At 39.7% G+C, this 20,871-nt stretch overlaps 1 protein-coding gene across 2 annotated transcripts in view; it reads right to left on the reverse strand.

Moving 5' to 3' along the window:
* Nucleotides 1–20,871, reverse strand: part of LOC126336280 (zinc finger protein 879-like) — a 357,886-nt gene that overhangs the window by 274,759 nt on the left and 62,256 nt on the right. The window contains exon 2 of one of the 2 annotated variants that reach the window (XM_049999798.1): nt 7,956–8,300. In XM_049999798.1, coding sequence (XP_049855755.1) covers nt 7,956–8,300 — 345 coding nt within the window. Of the gene's footprint in view, nt 1–7,453; nt 7,547–7,955; nt 8,301–20,871 lie in introns of those variants that run through there. The other variant, XM_049999799.1, reaches the window with a different exon arrangement.

Raw genomic sequence — 20,871 nt, forward strand, 5'->3', positions numbered from 1 at the left:
TACAAGCTGTTATTTGGTGAGTGGGAAGCAGGAGGTTAGCTACAGATAAGAATCTAAAAACTATAAAGAACCATAAATTTTAATTAAGAGGTGTATTGTTCTTCCTGAATCTGCATCTCACATTAGTAAAGGATTGATAATTACATTCATATTTGGCACCTCTTGCTTCTGATGAGAACGTAAAAGACATCTGCATATGGTTAACTCCTTCACTTGCATCCCATGAATGATACGTCTGCCAACCATGTTACTTATTGTCTTTAGCATGAAACATGTACTCATTAGAGAACAAAACTATTCATTCATTAGCCATCCCAACCGCTGAACTCAGAAAATGTATAAAACTGTAAAATAGTTTGTAACACAATTTACACTGCTGCTCGTGATTTCATGTAGCCTAATTAATGTGTTGCTTTGGACACTCATAGGGGTGTTAACTGGTTTTAAAATACTAAATTAATTCTGAAATGACCATTTTTAGAAAAGTGTTCATACATGTGAGTTGGCCCTAAGGTCGTTCAGTTGCGACTTGCAGTTGTGAGCACACCACCACCGAAGCTGGCTTTTGTTGTGGGAGTCACATACTCAATTATGCAAATGAATGAATGCATACTAAATCTAACAGAGGAAAGTGACCCATTAGATTTGATGTGAATTACTTCCGTTATTATGTTATTAAAATAAATAGTTCTTAACCTGAGGATTAAAAAACTACAGGGAATAGTTTACGACATTTGTTATACAGGGTGAGCATAAAGTCTTGTCCTGATTATAAAAATTTAGCTAGGTGTTTCATAACACGTGCTCTTTTACAGTACCCACAGCAGCTTGTATCCTAGCCTTCAGTTCGGCGATGTGAGCAACTAGTGTGACAAAGACTCTGTCCTTGATATACACCCCGAGGAAAAAAGTTAAGGGGTGTAATGTCTGTAGAGCGGGGTGGCCAGGTTGTTGGACCGTTCCTTCCAATCAACCAATCCTAGGAAAGCTGGCGGAGATCCTTAGCCACATAGTCATTATGATTTGTGTTCACTGTGATGGAACCTTCTTGTGCAGAAAGAATTATAAGGTGTGGATTGGTCTCATCTTCCATTCCTAAATCTCCACCACCTTTCCTATTCATCAACGCCTAAAACCCATTCTCTGTTTCAGATTCATTGATGACATTTTCATGATATAGACTCTTGGCAGGGACAACTTTTGCTCTTTCCTCCACAACCCCAACACCTACTACCAAACTTGTTTCACTTGGTCCTTCTCAAATCAATGAGTGACCTTCCCATGTGTTAGTCTCCACCTCTCAGATGGCACCATAAATAAATCCGCTACTATAGAGCGTACCAACCACCCACAATATCTCCAATCTGATAGCTGTCACCCGTTCCATGTCAAAAAGTCTCTACCCTACAGCCTCAAAACCTGTGGACACTGCATCTGCAATGGGAAGCAGGAACTGTCAAAATATGTCGATAGTCTTCCCAAAGCCTCTTTTTAACAGACAGTATCCTATTCAGCTGTGTCACAAACAGATCTTCCATGCCATCTCCTCCTCTGATACCAGTAAGCATGTTAACCTACCAACAACTAGCACTCCTCTAATCCCTCATTATTACCCTGGACTTGAAAAGCTCATCCACTTCCTTCACCACGGCTTTGACTACCTCTTGTTGTACCCTGAGATGAGGGATATCCTAACCAAAATCCTACCAACATCACCCAAACTAGTATTTTGCCGCCCACCCAACCTACAGAATATCCTGCTCTCAATCCTCCAACCCACGGGTCATTCCCTTGTGGTCAATCCAGATGCAAGATCTTATACATACATCCGCCCAGCACCTACTGTCGCAGTTGTCGCATGCATTTACTCACCTATAAAGGCAGGGCCATGAGTGAAAGTATCCACACCATATATCTGTTATGCTGCAAATACTGTACCAAACCCTATGTGGGCATGGCTATTAACCAACTGTCTACTCACACAAATGGCAAACTGCAAACATGGCTATCCAGTTGCTAAAAATGCTGCCCAACACAACAAAAATGATATCAACAGCTCCATCACTACCCAAGCAATTTAGGTAGCCCTTACAGCATTAGTTTCTCTGAAATATGCAGGTGGGAATAGTCTTCCCACCATATTCTTCTCTCTCACAATCCTTCTAGCCTAAACCTCTATTAACTTGTTTCCCATTGCCACACCTTACCTTTTCTCTTGGCTCTTCTGCCCCTCCACTCGTTTCCAATCCTGCTTACATACTGCCTTCTCTTACCACTCTTCCTTCTCCCTTGCCGCCCCCCTCCCCCCTTGCAAATATACTGTCACCCTTCTTCCCCTTCTTTCTTCCCCTCCCCACTCCCTATGATCTATACACATCCTTCCCTTTAGAATGCATCTCGCCGTGCACCAACTGATTCATTGTTGAAAGACTTACCTCATCATCATCATGCTACTCTCTCCCTTGCATCCTCCCTTCCTTTACTGGAGCCATCACCCTTGACAGGCTGTCTTGCAGTGGACTTGAGCATATGGGTGTCTGTGTGGTTGCATGTATGAATGTGAGTGTTTTACTAGTGTTACTAGAGTATGAGCCAGAGCTAGTGTAAATGCTTTATTCTCTTGAGTGTTTATGTGCAACACATTAGTCAGCTGTATATGGTTGCCCTTCCTGTGAACAAATTGCCTTTTCTTTAAAAACTGAGAGAAGCTTGCTTACATAGAAGCAGAGTGCTGTTAAAAAGAAGACAGATATTGAGACCTGGTCATGCACAGGAATGTGAAAAGACACAAATGTTCAGCACAATGTAATACAAATCCACAGCTGCTTCACAACACATATCATCATGAATATTCTAGTGCCTCCAAGACATTATGTGGCTGCAGCCTCAACATCCCCTGTTTATTGCTCTGTTCTTGTCCCATCCTACTCACTTTATAATCTGTCTTTCTTCATATTTCATTTCTTGGTATATCCTCCTCCCCTTTATTTATACTCTCTCTCTCCCTCTCTCTCTCTCTCTCTACCTATCTCTCTCTCTCACGAGCAGAAACACCTTTCAGGATGTGGTGAAAGTGCGCATGCTAAATATTTATTACGAGCGTTATGCTCTGGTAGATTATTTAGAAGACCATTCAAAGTGGGTGACAAAAATGGTTAAGGCAATAAGACATATTTTGTAATTATAATGTGTTTGTTAGTATGTTTGAACAAATCTCACAGTTGACATCACAATCACACCAACATGGAATCTGCAATAGTTATGGATTATACCTAGTTCCTGAAGACGCTGCAGCTGACAACCTACAACATTAGAGGTAGCGTCCATGTGTTAACATCACAAAAACTAATGAAACAGGGTGTATACACAGCCAAGGAAAAAAAAATCCCGGAGTTTTTCCGGATTTCCCAGTTAAAAAAACATTTTCTTCCAGGTGAAGATACACTTTTTCCACGTTAAGTGACAGTATACTTTCCCTCAGAACTGTGAATTCTTTGAATGGCTGTGGTCTTATACACCGGCGTAGTATGTCCCAGCATTTTAGAAAATGATACACGGGGAAGGGGTAGGGGGGGGGGGGGGGAGTTCTGGAAAGATCTTTGATGTGCAACAACAAGACGCTGCAAATTTTCACATTACGGAAGTATAAATGTGAATTTCACTAAACAATGCCTGATACTTTCCGAAGTATTGAAATCGACATTGCAATGCACTTTTGTAAGCCAGTCATAGTTCATGTCATGTGATCTTGCCAGCTGATGACAGCAGATATTCAGAGTATAGGACACATGATGTAGTCAGCCAATAGTAACATCACTGTTAAGTAGCACGAACACACAAATAGGAAAAGTTAATGGTTTAAATTAATATATATAGTGTTGCTACAAGAAAAGCACATATAATATTGGTCTCAAAGATTTGTGGGGATGTACAACCACTGGCTCTTCCTCCCAAAAATAACATAATTGTTTGGCAAGGCGATTAATGCTTGATTGTCAGGAAGGTGGAAATAAAATAAGATCTGTAACTAATAATGTATTTTAGCATTCTGTAATTATGTGAACGTATTTTAATTCACTTGGTAGCTCCCAGTCACAGAAACCAGTTTTGTTTTCATTTGCCATGAGAGCTGTGAATGAAGAGGAAACCGAAAAATCACTACACATAAACATTGGTAAACACTCCGCACTCAAACTGCTTTGCACATCAGCCTCAGGTCTACGATATTTCTGAACCAGGCAATACTAGATAGCGCCCCCCCCCCCCTTTCCCCCGAGTGTTTGAGATAGGACACAAAAAACTGACTTTTCAAAAATATGTTTGAGATTTTAAGTGGGACAAAGTGCAGTTCCACACCTCTTCATACAGAATTCTTCTATCGCACGTCATTGTATTTCACTTGGTGGAATTTTAACATGTACATTTTGTAATGGATGCCATCAAACTATATTCAGGACAATGGAAATTAAATGTCCTGTGGTGCCTCTTCTGCTCCCAATCAGCCAGTTTCACATCTCTCTCTCTTTAAATAAAATACCCTCTCAATTAGTACTGGATGGGATTATTTGTAACTGGGAGAACAAGGACTCTTCAGAAAATTTGCACTCTTTATTGCCTATTGCCATTTTGTGTCCCATAAAATTAAACAGACAGTACATAAAACCAGTAAAGACAAGAGACAAGCAAGACAGTACACTTTTCTTCAATCTTTAGGTCGTAGCATTTTTCTTCTCTCTAATCTTGCTACAGCTTTACTTGCTGTGCTTTCCTTTCTTCAAAAGAATCTAATACCTCATCAAAATTCGTCAAATGTTTTGCTACATAAAAGATCGAAATGTCTCATACTGAAAAAGCTGTTAAGACAAATAGCACCCAAGACTGGTGTGATTTCTAGATCTGATTATGTCTATTTTGTCACTGTGTGCTACATGAAACAAAATAGGCCTGTCTAATATTGCAGCAATTTTAATACTCACCAAACAAACGAGACTGTTTTGGCACAATACAATTCATGAGTATCATTATCAAACACATATTAGACCTACTACAAGCAAAAAGCTTTATGTTAGGAAATAGTTTCACATTTCAGTCACACGCTCCAGCTTCTCAAGCATGAGATCAAAAAATAGTTGTATGAAACTTTTGTATAAATTTAAAATCGTCATATTCTTGCCATAATTTGTGTGATGTCCCCATTCTTCTTCTTCCTCGTTCTAACAAACAATCTTGTCATCACTAATTCTGGTACTGTTCCTGCCAGAGTCCAAACTTATTCTCTGTTAAAGTCACTCATCCTGCCAGTATCACCGGTTTCGTTATCCCACATTTATTCTCTGTTTAAGCGTTACTGTGTGTTCGTACAATGCTTTTTCCATGCTACTATCAGAATAGAACTTAAAGCGGCTGCTAGTTGGGGACTGTACACATGACCCTTACTAGTGTAGCGATCTGGCCAAAAATTTCCCGTCAAAATTTCATTTTCTTGGGTACACCAAGAAGATAATATGTAAACTTTCTTACCTGTTATTCCTGTTTGTTGTTTATTTCCACTCTAGTAGGCTTATAACAAAGCTGATAATTCACAAACACAGTCAACTACATAAACAAACAGCGATCGGCATTGACTCCTTGTTTATTCTGCTTAGCTCGTCTAGCCTGATCCCTTCTGTTCCTAGGAAAGTTAATTTCCAGATGCAGCTGTGATTCCCCTGGCAGAGACATCACATACACTATGCACACATTCAAAAATAAACTTACGATTCATTCAGAAATCAACTTAGAATCTATTCAAAAATGTTCAAGAACCAACATGGGTGTGTTTCAAAATCATATGTATAATCAATAGGCCAAGGTGCGCTGGATGCTAGGCGCTTTGTGAAACTAGGTTTTTTTTCCTCAAGTATACGAATTTGGTATCGCCATTCAAGTTGCCTCCTGAGGCGGATACTCCGGTTTGTCCCCCCTCCCCCTCCTCCTTACCCTCCCCCACCCATCCCAAGCCCTTAGATCTCGGCCTGCTGCACCTGCGTGAATCTGGCGGCTTGGGCGCAAAAGTAAAATTTTTCCAGCTGCTTGCTGCCCACTCGCAACTGCTCGAACAAATCCAATGTAAACAGTTGTGATGGTCACGCTCATCGGAGGCAATTTGTTGTTATGAAGCATTGCATAGCCTTCCTAAAGTCTTTGACACATTTCGCTTTGGCAGATGCTTGTGTAAGCACAGTTCTTTGTTGTTGTATGTAGTGCTTTTCCTTTGCAACTTAAGCTTTATTTTCATTTTTTTCTCTCGTTCATGTTTTATTGCTGCAGTATTATTCTGCAGTAGCAGGACATAGTAATATCCTTTGTTAGAATATCAGTTCTTACCAGTCAAAATCACAAAAAATTAAATGAAAACTAAAATGATGAAAAATTCCCAGAATTATAAAAAATTCCCAGGTTTTTTCCAGTTTTCTCCCTGATGAAAAAATTCCCGGGTTTTTCCCTGATCTCACAATTGTCCCAGGTCGTATACATCCTGTGAAGTCTTGCTTGTCCTTTCACTTAAAATTATAACAATTATTTCCAACTGTGTTAATATGAAAATAACATCAATATTTATTCTTTTAATTCGAATGATGTGTTTGAGAGAGTTACTTGTTTTCAAGGAACTTGTACAAAAGATTACTGGATGTACTTATTTGCTGAGCATTTGCTTCAGTTATGTAAGTCATTGCATAGTACCCTTGGCATGAAGAAGACCACTTTATTAAGTTACTGCAGAAAGGAAACTAAATTCTTGTAATGTCATCACAAGTAATATATCTGTATGAAGTTGCACCTCATTGGGAACACCTTAATCACTTACATATCAGAAGGTACAAACTTCAGTGGATCAGTGAGAAGTGACACAGCAAAGTAAGAAAATCACAGTCACCACACAAAAAGGTTTACACAATTAAGATCACAACAGACAATAATTCTTCATCCTTCATATATCAAGAAACAAAGACTCTATGAATGCAAAGAGCAAAAGATTAGCAATAATGGCCATAATGTTAAAACTCTTACACCACAGAATTTAGGTTAAGCTTAATATGTAATGTATTAAGTGTGCTGAATGATCATGCACAGGAATGCGACAAGATACAACCCCAAATATCTGTGTGTGTGTATGAGTGTTCATCTATGACAGTGACTGGTAAACACTTAGTTCATTACTGCAACACAGAATTCATTGACTTCCCAACAGGAGATCTCAACATTAACTGATAAAAACAAGCAATGCACAGTTGTCATTATCTAAAGCTGACATGATGTTTTTCTGTTGTATTGCACAGTCAGCATGTTGAAGACAATAATAATCATGATGATGGTGATGATTGTGAAGATGATATGCAGTTATTTTAGAAAGTTTGAACATGTACCGGATTGTGAACACTCTTCACTAACATTTTGTCACATGGACACTTACCATAATGAAATTCCAGTAGTTCTTGTACTTAAATATAAAGAGAAGGGGTGTACTCAATTGGGCAGCAACAACAAAACTCACTCGATAGCTGCTGTCAGTTTATGATGTGTCCTAAGCAAAAGACATTTTTAAGAGTAAACAATGCAAAGTATTATTAGCATGGGAAATTAAAAAGTACTTTAATTACTTTCAAAACAATGAGCTGTGTGGGTATTTATTGTCCTTGCCTCATATACCATCACGTAATTCACAACAAGTGGCAGTTCCCAAATTTATCTAGTAGGAAGGTAGCAATGTGAATGAGAGAAGCTATGTAAAAGTAGCAGTGAAACTGAGTCCCAGAAGTCAAACAAAGAACTGAGAGTAATGCATTGTGTAGAAACTATAGAGGACAGAAATCACTCACTGCAATGATAGCTGCCACTATAAAGATGAGTCTAATGTCTACAAATAACTTTAAAACTGTCAACAGTAAATGAATGCAGACACAGTCTTAACTTACTTCATCTAGTGCCCCATCAATGTTATAATTAGATCCATCTCCTTCTTCCTCCTCCTCCTCCTCCTGCTCCTCCTCCCCCTCCTCCTCATCATCATCATCTTCATCATCTTCTCCTCCACCAGTGTCACGATCACTTGAGGGTTTTTTGGTCCTGTCATTGGGTTCTACCTTTGCGACAATATCAAGAGAGTCAGCTTTGAATTCTTCTTTCGCTACTTTCGGATCAAATAATATCTGCAGTGATAACTGTGCACGTGAGCTTGTTTCAAAGAAATCAAAGTATTGATTCAACTTCGTGCAGCACTCCAAGCAAACAGTTTTTGGTAGTGGATCCTCTGGGTATAACTGAAACAATAATACAAATAATAAATACAGTGGGAACATGAATTTGGCAGGAACTCATCACTAGCTACATATTAAACATACAATACACTGATCTTGGTGCTCAAAATTATGGTGATGAAGCAAGTATCTGCTCACAAGAATGAGAAACTAAATAATTCTCTATCCAGACAGAAAATTTTAGAGTATGTAACCATCTACAGAGTCAGAAGAATGCAGTATTAGGATATGTCCACCTAAATGAGACAGCTTTCATGCACAATGATGGAATATTGCTCAATTTGTTTCTGTTAGTTGCTTCACATCAGCAGGAAGGTATGTGTGCATAGCAAGCTGGAACCTCATATATGAGTACAGAATATCATTTACAGGTAAGGCCACTAAACTATTCTCGTAAATTTAAAATTTGTTGCACAGCATATCACATATCACTACAGTACAGTGGATAAAAGGAAGCTCAAATACTAAATATCCATAAACATTTGATAAATGACAAATTCCTAATCCAACACGTTCAAAGCTTATAATGCATGCAGGAAGTGTAAAGCACAGTTTAAATGCCTGGAATGGTTCCTGAACTAATGGTACAAATTCCTACTTTCAAATAGTTTTTCCAAATAGGAACAATGGTACTGCCATCACACTCACTTTCATCTGCATAGGTTGAAACCAATAACTGGTCTCCATACACTCTGAAGTGACACACTTGTTATTAAAACAGTGGAAACTCCAGGCAGGAGCACCAAAAATGTAGGAAAATTGGACTGTTACTTGACATAAAGGTAACATGCTAAGTTACATACAGGCTCAATTAAAAAGACACCCACACATAAGCTTTTGATGCAAGCCTTCATTGGAAAAAGAGAAACACACACCATTCGTTCATATGCGAGCACATCATAGGCGTTCTGGCCTGAGCTGCTACAGTTGACAGTCGTGTGTGCACGAGGTGTGTATGCTTGTGTGAATGAATGGTGTGTGTTGTTCTTTTCCGATTAAGACTGTTGCCAAAAGCTTATGTGTAAGTGTCTTTTAATTGAGCCCATTTGCAACTTAGTATGTTATCTTTATGGTTAGTAGCTATCTGTCTTTCCCTACACTCTTGTTTTTAACCTGCATAAGTCTTCAAGTAATGCTTTTGCTTTTACATTCTTAAACTTTATAAATCTTTCAGTGTCTTCACAGGGCAGACAAACAATATAGAGTTCGTTGAGAAACAAGCATAATAACCACTTTAGCACATAGAGCTCACAAGACACGTGAACAAGACTACAGGAGGTTTACAACTAACTGTTTAACTGCTAAGTCCACATAGAGATAAATTTAGCACCTCCAAACAAGCAATAGTAGCCTGCCACACCAGAACTAGCCATACAGTGTGTGAAAGACCTCGGGGTCCAACTCAATAATAATGAAGCCAAAATATTGGTAAAATACTCAAGAATTTGTAGTATAAACATCGCAGAAAAAGATTTGTTTTTGCTATTTTGATCTGATGCAATTTACAAGTTTAAGTGCAGCAAATTGCTTCTTTAATATTTTGTTTGTTTGAGCAACGGCCTCAAGATATTCAGTTTCCAACAGAATTTTTTTACTAAAGAAGAAACATGCTAAACGTATTAATGCATAAGTATAAAAAATGACATAAATGAAACACTAGCTTCTTATAATAAGATCACAGAACTATGTCTGATTTTTGCAAAGACAGAATTCTATATGTATAAAAACAGTAACTGATACACAAAAAATACAGAGCTTTTCTCATAACAACTGTTTTACTGCTATATCACCAACATCTGAGTACAAATAATCTATGTCACTGACATCAGGTTCTTGCAGAACATAAAATATATCTGTGATGGCCAGCAGCAAAAGTGAGGAACAGTCATCTTCATTTCAGTTTTTACCATGAAACATGTGTGTTTATACTAATTTATGCAAGAAGGTCCAACACTAAAACTGACATTTTTTGAAAATTTGTTTGATGTATCTGTGAATGTGCCATGGCCTGACAACTTAACCTGACACAAAATACACAACACTGTCTCATAATGTTACATAGTCCATCATTTTCTTTTAAGGGAGATTTCTTTGAAGCACGAAACATAACATATACACTGTACATCACTTTATTTTATTATGTGATTATTAATACCACCATTTTCAGTTGTTATTGTTGTTGTTGTTGAGGTCTTCAGTCCAGAGACTGGTCTGGTGCAGCTTTTCATGCTACTCTATCTTGTGCAAGCTGCTTCACCTCCCAGTACCTATCGCAACCTACAACCTTCTGAATCTGCTTAGTGTATTCATCTCTTGATCTCCCTCTACGATTTTTACCCTCCACGCTGCCCTCCAATACTAACTTGGCGATCTCTTGATGCCTCAGAACATGTCCTACCAACTGATCCCTTCTTCTAGTCAAGGTGTGCCACAAATTTCTCTTCTCCCTAATCGTATTCAATACCTCATCACTAGTTATGTGATCTACCCATCTAATCTTCAGCATTCTTCTCTAGCACCACATTTCGGAAGCTTCTATTCTCTTATTGTCCAAACTATTTATTGTCCACATTTCCCTTCCATACATGTATACACTCAATACAAATAATTTCAGGAACGACTTCCTAACACTTAAATCTATACTCGATGTTAACAAATTTCTCCTCTTCAGAAACACTTTCCTTGCCATTTCCAGTCTACATTTTATATCCTCTCTACTTCGACCATCATCAGTTACTTTGCCCCCCAAAGAGCAAAACTCCTTTACTACTTTAAACGTCTCATTTCCTAATCTAATTCCCGCAGCATGACCCGATTTAATTCGACTACATTCCATTATCCTCATTTTGCTTTTGTTGATGTTCATCTTATATCCTCCTTTCAAGACACTGTCCAATCCGTTAAGCTGGTCTTCCAGGTCCTTTGCTGTCTCTGACAGAATGACAATGTCATCGGCGAACCTCAAAGTTTTTATTTCTTCTATGGATTTTAATTCCTACTCCGAATTTTACTTTTGTTTCCTTTACTGAATAATATATTCCAAAATTTCTACGGAATCCAAACTGATCTTCCCCAAGGTCAGCTTCTACCAGTTTTTCCATTCGGCTGTAAAGAATTCTTGTTAGTATTTTGAAGCCGTGGCATATTAAACTGAAAGTTCGGTTATTTTCACATCTGTAAACACCTGCTTTCTTTGGGATTGGAATTTTAATCTACAGTTCATAACCAATAGATTGTGGCCAGAGTCCACATCTTCCCCTGGAAATGTCTTATAATTTAAAACCTGGTTCCTGAATCTCTGTCTCGTCATTATATAATCTATCTGAGACCTTAGAGTACTTCCAGGCTTCTTCCGTGTATACAACCTTCTTCCATGATTTTTGAACCAAGTGTTAGCTATGATTAAGTTATGTTCTGTACAAAATCTACCATGCAGCTTCCTCTTGCATTCCTTACCCTCATTCCATATTGGCCTCCTACATTTCCTTCTCTTACTTTTCCTTTTATCGAGTTCCAGTCACCCATGACTATTAAATTTCCATCTCCCTTCACTACCTGAATAATTTCTCTTATTTCATTATACATTTCATCAATCTCTTCATCATCTGCGGAGCTAGTTGGCATATAAACTTGTACTACTGTGGTAGGCGTGGGCTTCGTATCTATCTTGGCCACAATAATAAGTTCACTATGCTGTTTGTAGTAGCTTACCTGCATTCCTATTTTCCTATTCATTATTAAACCTACTCCTGCATTACCCCTATTTGATTTTGTATTTATAACCCTGTATTCAACTGACCAGAAGTCTTGTTCCTCCTGCCACCGAACTTCACTAATTCCTACCACATCTAACTTCAACCTCTCCATTTCCCTTTTTAAATTTTCTAACCTACCTGCCCGATTAAGGGATCTGACATTCCACACTCCGATCCGTAGAATGCCAGTTTTGTTTCTCCTGATAACAACTTCCTCCTGGGTAGTCCCCACCTGGGGATCCGAATGGGGGATTATTTTATCTCCGGAATATTTTACCCAAGAGGACACCATCATCATTTAACAATACAGTAAAGCTGCATGCCCTCGGGAGAAATTACGGCTGTAATTTCCCCTTGCTTTCAGCTACCAGCACAGCAAGGCCGTTTTGGTTAGTGTTACAAGGCCAGATCAGTCAATCATCCAGACTGTTGTCCTTGCAACTACTGAAAAGGCTGCTGCCCCCTTCAGGAACCACACATTTGTCTGGCCTCTCAACAGACACCCCTCCATTGTGGTTGCACCTACGGTATGGCTATCTGTATCGCTGAGGCACGCAAGCCTCCCCACTAATGAGCAAGGCTCATGGGGTGAGGGAGGGGGGGGGGGGGGTGTGCATCTTCAGTTAATGATCTGTAATTACATTCCATTTTCAGTTAACAATCTGTAATTACATTCCTTTATGATTAAGTGCAGAGTATCCAAAAAGTTACGAAATTAAGTTAGAAAATGTTTACAAAAGTAATTTTTACTCATGTACTAATTATGCTGATTTGATAGAGAAAATTAAAAATCTGAAATAGAAGAAATCGTATTTGATGTGAACAAATATAACCAACAAAACATCACTGATTAATATGCCTAAATTTGGAGGAACAGACTATAAAACATAAAAAATAAAAATAAAAATAAAATAAAATAAAAAATAAAAATAAAATATTCATTCGTCTTTGATGCCATCTGCAACACATTCTTTTGCTCACAAAACATGCCATATTAATGGATTTACTTCACATCTTCCAGACTGCTGGCCATTAGAAGGGCAGGGAACCACGGCACATAAAAAAAATTACTTGTTGTGCATTTAGAGGACAGTAGATTTGGCAATATACAGTGTATGGAGCAGAAACAATAGCTCTGACCCACCTAGACGTGGAGACTGATTGAGCTCGCATGGCAAATATGGGTCTCTGTCTGTGTCAGAATTCATCAAGTGTAGAGGATGCGTAGTGGTGACTTGCCAGTCTGTCGGTAATCTGTGACCAAATGATATAAGTGGGTGAGAGGTCTGAAGAATGCACTGGCCACACCAACAATCGAACACCCTCTATGCTTACACAGGTAACTAAGCAGGCTGACATGCCATCTTGCATCATGTTGTTGAAAGGTTATGTCACAGAGACTTAGAAGACAGAGCCCGGCCACTGCCGTTAACACAATGTAAATGTGACATCTGACGTCCAAATTACTGTCTAAATTGGACTGGATGGTATCGTGTAACTGGTGGCTACCTGTACCATCACATCTGATGCTGACCCGGCAAAATGTTGACAAATACAATCTGGCAACTTGGAGCCTTCACATGCACATACATCAACCACGACGCCATACGGAGAAGTAGGATTTGTGCCAAAATATGATATACTGCCACTCTCGTGTCCAACATACCACTTTCGAAACACTTCTCTCCACAACCATGCCGAGGGAAGACCCAGAGACTGTTGGACTGTCTGCACAGATACTAGTCTTGCTGCAAACGAGTCCATTTCCTCACTTGTGGTATGTGACGCAGTTGCACAATCCCACACATTTAAGCAAAAATATACCTGTTCTCTCGGGTGCCAGTGCTGTGGAGTTATCAATATTCTGCACGGCTCTGTGAACTGTCCTCTCGAACTCGCTGGTGCCATATTCACATAACAGTCATGACTGACAGGGGCAGTATCATAGGAAGACATATCAAAGTCCCAACCAGCTACAATCTGTCGCTGTCGGGTTCCAACAAGTGCCAGTATACATTTCTCCTTCATACTCCGGGCATAACGTTATCATCTCACAAATAAACTAAATTCAAATGCGATTTCTGAATGGTAAACCTCATGCATAATCTTCCTTATGTGGAGCAGTCCGATGTCTGTAGACTGCCACAGTGACGATTCTGAAATTTTAATGGCCATCAGTGCATTTTTTAATGCTGACTGGCAAACTGAACAAAATGTATTTTGAAAGCTACTTATTTGGGTTCTTTGGATAAACTGTACCCCAAGGGATATGGTGTAATCCCAATCAAACCTCTGATTAGCAAACACAATCAACTTTTTGGACATTAGGACTGAAATGAGATAGAGTTATCACGTTACTGCACACTTGTGCTAACTAGACTGCAGAATTTGCAACTATTTCTAGATATTGCACCCTACACTGTTCGATAAGGTCTCAACTTCTGGAGAGAACATCACCTGAACCTTAAAATTTCACAGCTTTTTCCCTCTCATAATGTGAGTGATGCCGTTGGGTCCACAGACAAAACACAGTCAAACACTCCTGCAATATAGCACGGCCGAATTATCCGAACTTCAGGACCACTGCCATATAAAAATTTTAAATTCGCAGAAAGCCTTTGTCTTTGGATAAAAAGTAAACTGCCGTTGTTAAGTTGTGCAGCAGAAGAAGGTGCGTTCTTTTGGCAACTACGGTCTACTGTGGCCATTTTCACTGTGTCCTCCTGCATGAGACGGTCATTTCTATAGCTCGATACAACTTATACTGACAATTGACATGGGGAAGATCAGGCAGAGGTACAGATGACATTCAGTAAAGGTTCGCATTTGCCACGAATGTGAAATGGTGACAAAACCGCATTGTGCCAAAGAAACAGTACTGTGAACCCCGAATAGCTTCACAGTCAAACAAAGCTGAGCTACATAGTGCTCATATTCCACAACTTCACAGTCACATTTAGAAATGTGTGGGGATTCTATAACAACTATAAGTTGTGCAGCAGAAGAAGGTGTGTTCTTTTGGCAACTACGGTCTACTGTGGCCATTTTCACTGTGCCCTCCTGCATGAGACAGTCATTTCTATAGCCCGATACAACTTATACTGACAATTGACATAGGGTAGATCAGGCAGAGATACAGATGACATTCAGTAAAGGTTCGCATTTGCCACGAATGGGAAATGGTGACAAAACCGCACTGTACCAAAGAAACAGTACTGAGAACCCCGAATAGCTTCACAGTCAAACAAAGCTGAGCTACATAGTGTTTATATTCCACAACTTCACAGTCGCGCTTAGAAATGTGTGGGGATTCTATAACGAATGAATAGTTTGTGATTCACATTCATCTGTATTACACATTGCATACTGTGACACTAATTGTATGTAAATTTTTACCACAATTATAGTATTTGACTTTCACAGTTTTGATGAATTTCGTATACTATCTAGACACAGCACTAACTCCACAAAATCGTCTCAGGCGAGTCTCAATTCTGTACACAGCACCTGGACAGACGTATCAGTGTCTGCAGGCTCCATGGAGAACAAACACTAGAGAAAAGTTACTGCATTTGTAAAATATTTCTGTCTGTGGCACATTGATGGAAAAGAAAATGCACATAAAATATATCAACAAACTGCAGTAATTTGAAGAAAAAACAAAATAACATACAGTTATCTAACAGCAGAAACTGCAAAATCACTCACTGCCAATGCCATTATCAATGACAGTGGGCTTCTACAAGGTGTTCCAAGGAACAGGGCACCTCATAACACTGTTATAGACATACCAGTAATGTGAGTACTTACACTGTCCTACCAGAAATGAGAGTCACTGAACTGTTTTGAAAAAAGGGTTGCAGTTTACACGCGCGCGCGCGCGCACACACACACACACACACACACACACACACACACACACACACACACAAGTTACAATTTTGGTGGAAAAAGTTCAACCTAATAATTCATGTAGTACTAATCGCACACCACACAGCCATTTTCACTCCTGCGGGCATTCTCAATGCAACTGGAGAGAATTTTCAGAACTCTGAGAACATCTCTCCTGTGAACTGAAGTACGCCAATAAATGTAGACATGCATCTTTGTCAGAAAAAAAGGGCATTCCCCAGGATTAGTTTCTCTGGCATGCATAGACTGCAACTGCCAGTCACAGAACTCATTTAGATTAGCGTCACCTGAACTGTTTGGCTTGTGCTGTACTCTCCTGTTACTTCGCAAGGTTTCAGTCCACATCCATGCACAGCCCTGCTAGCAGGTACTGCCAACACACCACTCCCGAGTGGATATAGTACAGTGATTTCCTCACCCTTCTTTCTGCACCATTACCATGACAATATGACGCAGTGGTTTTCTTGGACATCTTTTTGATGTTACGCCTAACTCATCCAGTTTATTCTTGATTAAAACCTATATTGGGTGCAGTGGTTTTCTTGGACTTCTTTCTGAGGCCACTCCTAACTAATTCACTTTATTCTCATTAAAACCCATACACCCCCTGGCAGATGGCCTGGGTGACGGCCCACAGCACTACACAGTGACTGAGCCCATGTGACCTACCTGTTCCGACACAGTGCCAGACCTGGCCACCCGTGTGAGACTCCCTGAAATACAAAAACATTAAATTCGCATCTCATAATTTTTAGTTCGCCAGGCTTTGCTGTTCTCTGCTCCGAAGGCTAAAAGTAAGGGTAAATTACAGCTGTTATTTTTCCTGAGGACATGCAGCTTCACTGTACAATTAAAATGATGGTGGCAGTCTCGTGGGTAAAATACTCTGCAGTTAAAATAATCCTCCATTCGAATCTCCAAGTGGGGAATATTCAACAAGACGTACTCATAAGGAAACGCAAAAGCGGTATTCGACAGATTAGAGTGTGGAGATTCCTTTAGCGGGAAGGTAGATTAGAGAGTTTAAAAATGGAAATGGATAAGCCAAAGTTAAATAGAGCAGTAATTAGTGTAGCGTGGTGGCAGGACATCCAGTCAGGTGAGCTTAGGGTTATAAATTAAACAGAGGTGCCACAGGAGTAGGTCTAATAATGAATAAGAAAGTAACCACACAAGCAAGCTTCTACCAACAGTACAGTGAATACATTATCACGGCTGAGATAGACATGAAGCTGACAAATTTGACAGTAGTACAGGTTTATATTCCTACTACCTCCACAGATGATAAAGAGCTTAAAAACAATGTTTGATGAGATAGAAGAAATTATCCAGAAAATTACGTGAGACATAAATTGAACTGTGGTGGGAGACTGGAATTAGACTGTAGAAAAAGGAAGAGAAGGAAAATTAATAGCAGAGCAGAACATGGACGAAGAGAAAGGAATGAAAGGGGAAGCTGCCTGGTGGAATTATGCACAGAGTGTAATTTAATTATTTGCAAATATTTGAAATATGATATGGAAGAGAAAGACACACTGGAGATAGATTATATAATGGTAAGCCAGATATTTCAACAGCAGATTTAAAATTCCAAACCATTTCCATGGGCTGATGTGGGGATTGACTATAATATATTGGTTGTGAACTGAAAATTAAAATGGAAGAAATTACAGAAAAATAAGTAATTAAGGAAATGGGACCTGGGTAAGCTTACAGGGAGCATTAGGCAACAATTGACAGAAAGAGGACAAAGAAATAAAATGTGAATGGGAGGCTTTTTTTCTTTTAATCTCATTTTTTGTTCTACATTGTCCGTTGATTTTTTCGTTGCGCATGTCCGATGACAGCCGTTCAGTTTGATAAAATAATGAAGCCAGCAGAGGATGACATAGCCAAAAAGGACAAGGCTCAGAAGAAATCTTTGGCTAACACAAAAGCTACTGAATTTAACCAATGAAAGAAAAAATAAAGAAATGCAACAAGGAGTCAAAAGGGAATACAGACACCTAAATAAATGAGATTGAAAGAAAGTACAAATTGGAAAAGGAGGAATGGCTAGAGAACAAATAAAAGGCCATAGAAGCATGGACAAACAGTGGCAAGATAGGTGCTGTCCACAGGCAAATTTAAGATAACTTTGGAAAAAAAGAGCAGCAATACAAATATCAATAGCTCACATGGCAAACCTGTACTAATCAAAGAAGACAATGGTAAAAAGTGGAACGAATACGTCGAAGGGCCATACAAGGGAAATAAACTTGTGAGAAATGTAAAGAAATGGGCGAGGACATAAATATAGATGAGATGGGAGATATAAAACTGCAAGAAGACTTTCACATAGCACTGAAAGGTGTAAGGCCCCTGGAACAGCTGACATTCCCTCAGGATTACTGACATCTTAGTGTCAGCAAGACTTTCCACTTTTTGTGCAAGATATATGAGACAAGCAAAATACATTATGACCTTCAGAAGAGTATATTAATATCAATTCCAAAAATGGCAGATTCTAACATGTGTGAATATTATTGAATTGTCAAATTACTTACAGAAGAATGGAAAAACTGTTACAGGCTGACCTCGGAGAGGATCACTTTGGGTTCCATATAAATACAGAAATGTGAGATCCCACTAACTCTAAGACTTATTTCAGAAGACAAACTAAATAAAGGAAAACCTATATTTATAGCAATTGCAGATTTAGAGAAAGCTTTTTACAATGTTAACTGAAATACACTCCCTGAAATTCTGAAGGTAGCAGGGATAATGTATAGGGAGATGAGTCATTGTTAACTTGTACAGAAACCAAGCAGCAGTCAAGAGTTGAAGGATATTAAAAGGAAGCAATGCTCGAGAAGGAAGTGAGACAGGGCCGTAGCCTATCCCCGACGTTACTCAGTTTGTACATTGTGGTTACGATTAACTTTCACTGCTTGAGCCAGCAAAGATGGAAAACTATTTATTTTGCGGGTACCCAACTTTCCAGAAATGACGTTCAGACTTTTTGCTGCAGGATTTGCACTGTTAGTAGTGTTAGTATAATGACGTGCAGTTAGGCATTGGCACAGGTACGGTAACATAGGACTGAAACGTGAGCATTAGTGTGCATTACAGTTTCAGACACGGTTCTTGTCAAGGTGAGCAGGGCCTTACACATAAAGCTGTTTAATCAAAACAAAAGCAATAGTGCTGCTCCCCCGTCACATATCGACGACTTAATGACTCACACGTCGTTACGCTTCAGACTGTTGTAAGCCACCGAGGGCCTCCAGGACAGGAAATCAGAGACACAATGCAGAGAGCAGGCAAAAGTGGTAGTGTTTAGGCTACCAGAGCTACATAGTAACACTAGAGCCCTGAAAACTGCAGAGAATTAACTAGTAACACCATCCACCGCCTCGATGCCATTGTAAGGCATCAGAGTAGATGGCCGTGAAAAGGCAAGTCTTAACAGAGGCACCAAGCTCGATACTTGCTCCCGAGAACTGCAACATCAGAGGGTTTACACAGGTTAGAGTACTACTACAGCAATCCCTTCTCACTAAAGGACTGGGGTTGGAGCCAAGTGACATAAAACATTGTGGTTGCTACCCATAACAGTAATGACAGTGGTTTACAGCTTTCCGCTGAACGCTATTGCAACAAAACTTGGAATTCGTTAATGTAAAGTCCAGGGGCATCCCTACTTACCAAGCAGGAGAATGGGTGGAATCTAAATGTGGTTGGTCAGAAGGACTCTGAGGATACAGAACAACTCGTCAGATCGGTTGAAGATCATTAAGTGCCAGTGGAGTGGTAGGTCAACTGTAGGAAGGGAGAAATAGTGCACCATCGTGGTTCTTTAAAAACCCATGTTTTTGTATACAGGAAGGGCACTCAGACAGATCACCGGGGTACCAACGCTGTGGCACTCGTGACCTATCTCGGTAAGGTCCGACACGTCTGCATTTCTAGCCCAAGTGCTGCTCTCAATTTGTACTTTACGCGTTGCTAGTGTTCGCTAGTTCTGTTAGTGCCCAACTCCTCAGATTCACACATTGTCTTCTGCCTCCTCTGCCCTTTTTAATGTTCTGAATTAGCCTTCAGTGTAGTGGTCAGTCTGATCACTCATAAATCAGATCCCCGAATTCCACGAGTCTCCTGCTACAAGCATCCTGTCGAGTTGCAAAATCTGCGCCTCTCGTAGGTGCCCCGTGACAGTGTTTGGTGCTGATCTGAGTCATCGCCCTGCCTTCACTGGGTATTTGTCTTTTTGCATTTGCTCCTCACATGTCGGAAATTGCAGACTCACCTCAAATCTCTGTCTTACCTCTATTCAGTGTTAGCACCTGACAAAGGTAAAAATTTTCTGGTGTTAGGTGTGGGGTATTTCCTTAACAATTTTTTTAAATAGACAGGGGTCTTACACATCTTTGGTCCAGCATTGCCAATTGTGCCCAGTAAGGAAAAGGTCACCCTTTAGTGTTTCTCGTGCAGGTGTCTAGGGCACTCGTCTAAGGATTGCATGTGTAGTGTAAAACCTGTCGCAAATCGTGGCATATAACGTGATATTGCCAACTTGAGAAAAGAATTCGCAAAGTAGAATGTGTCGAGAACCGGAGGTCCCGAAGACAGTCGAGTGCAAAAGTTGCAGTTTAGGGACCTACTGGGACATAGAGGTCCTTGTAGAAAGCGAAGCCAGTTGTGTGTTTTGTATGTCAGGCCAGGGCCCACGTCTAGAGAATGCAATGAGAAAGCAGGGGGTCATGTGAAAAATAAGAAGCATGTAAATGAAAGAAAAGCATAAGATTACTGTTACCTTACGCTGAATCGGGAAAGATATTCAAAATCGACTGTGAAAGTAAAACCGAGTTCTGCCCAAAGAATGCAGAAAGCCCATAAAAATTGCTTCTACATAAAGGAGCACAAAT

Source organism: Schistocerca gregaria, chromosome 2 (genome assembly GCF_023897955.1).
Source record: "Schistocerca gregaria isolate iqSchGreg1 chromosome 2, iqSchGreg1.2, whole genome shotgun sequence".
NCBI lineage: Eukaryota > Metazoa > Arthropoda > Insecta > Orthoptera > Acrididae > Schistocerca > Schistocerca gregaria.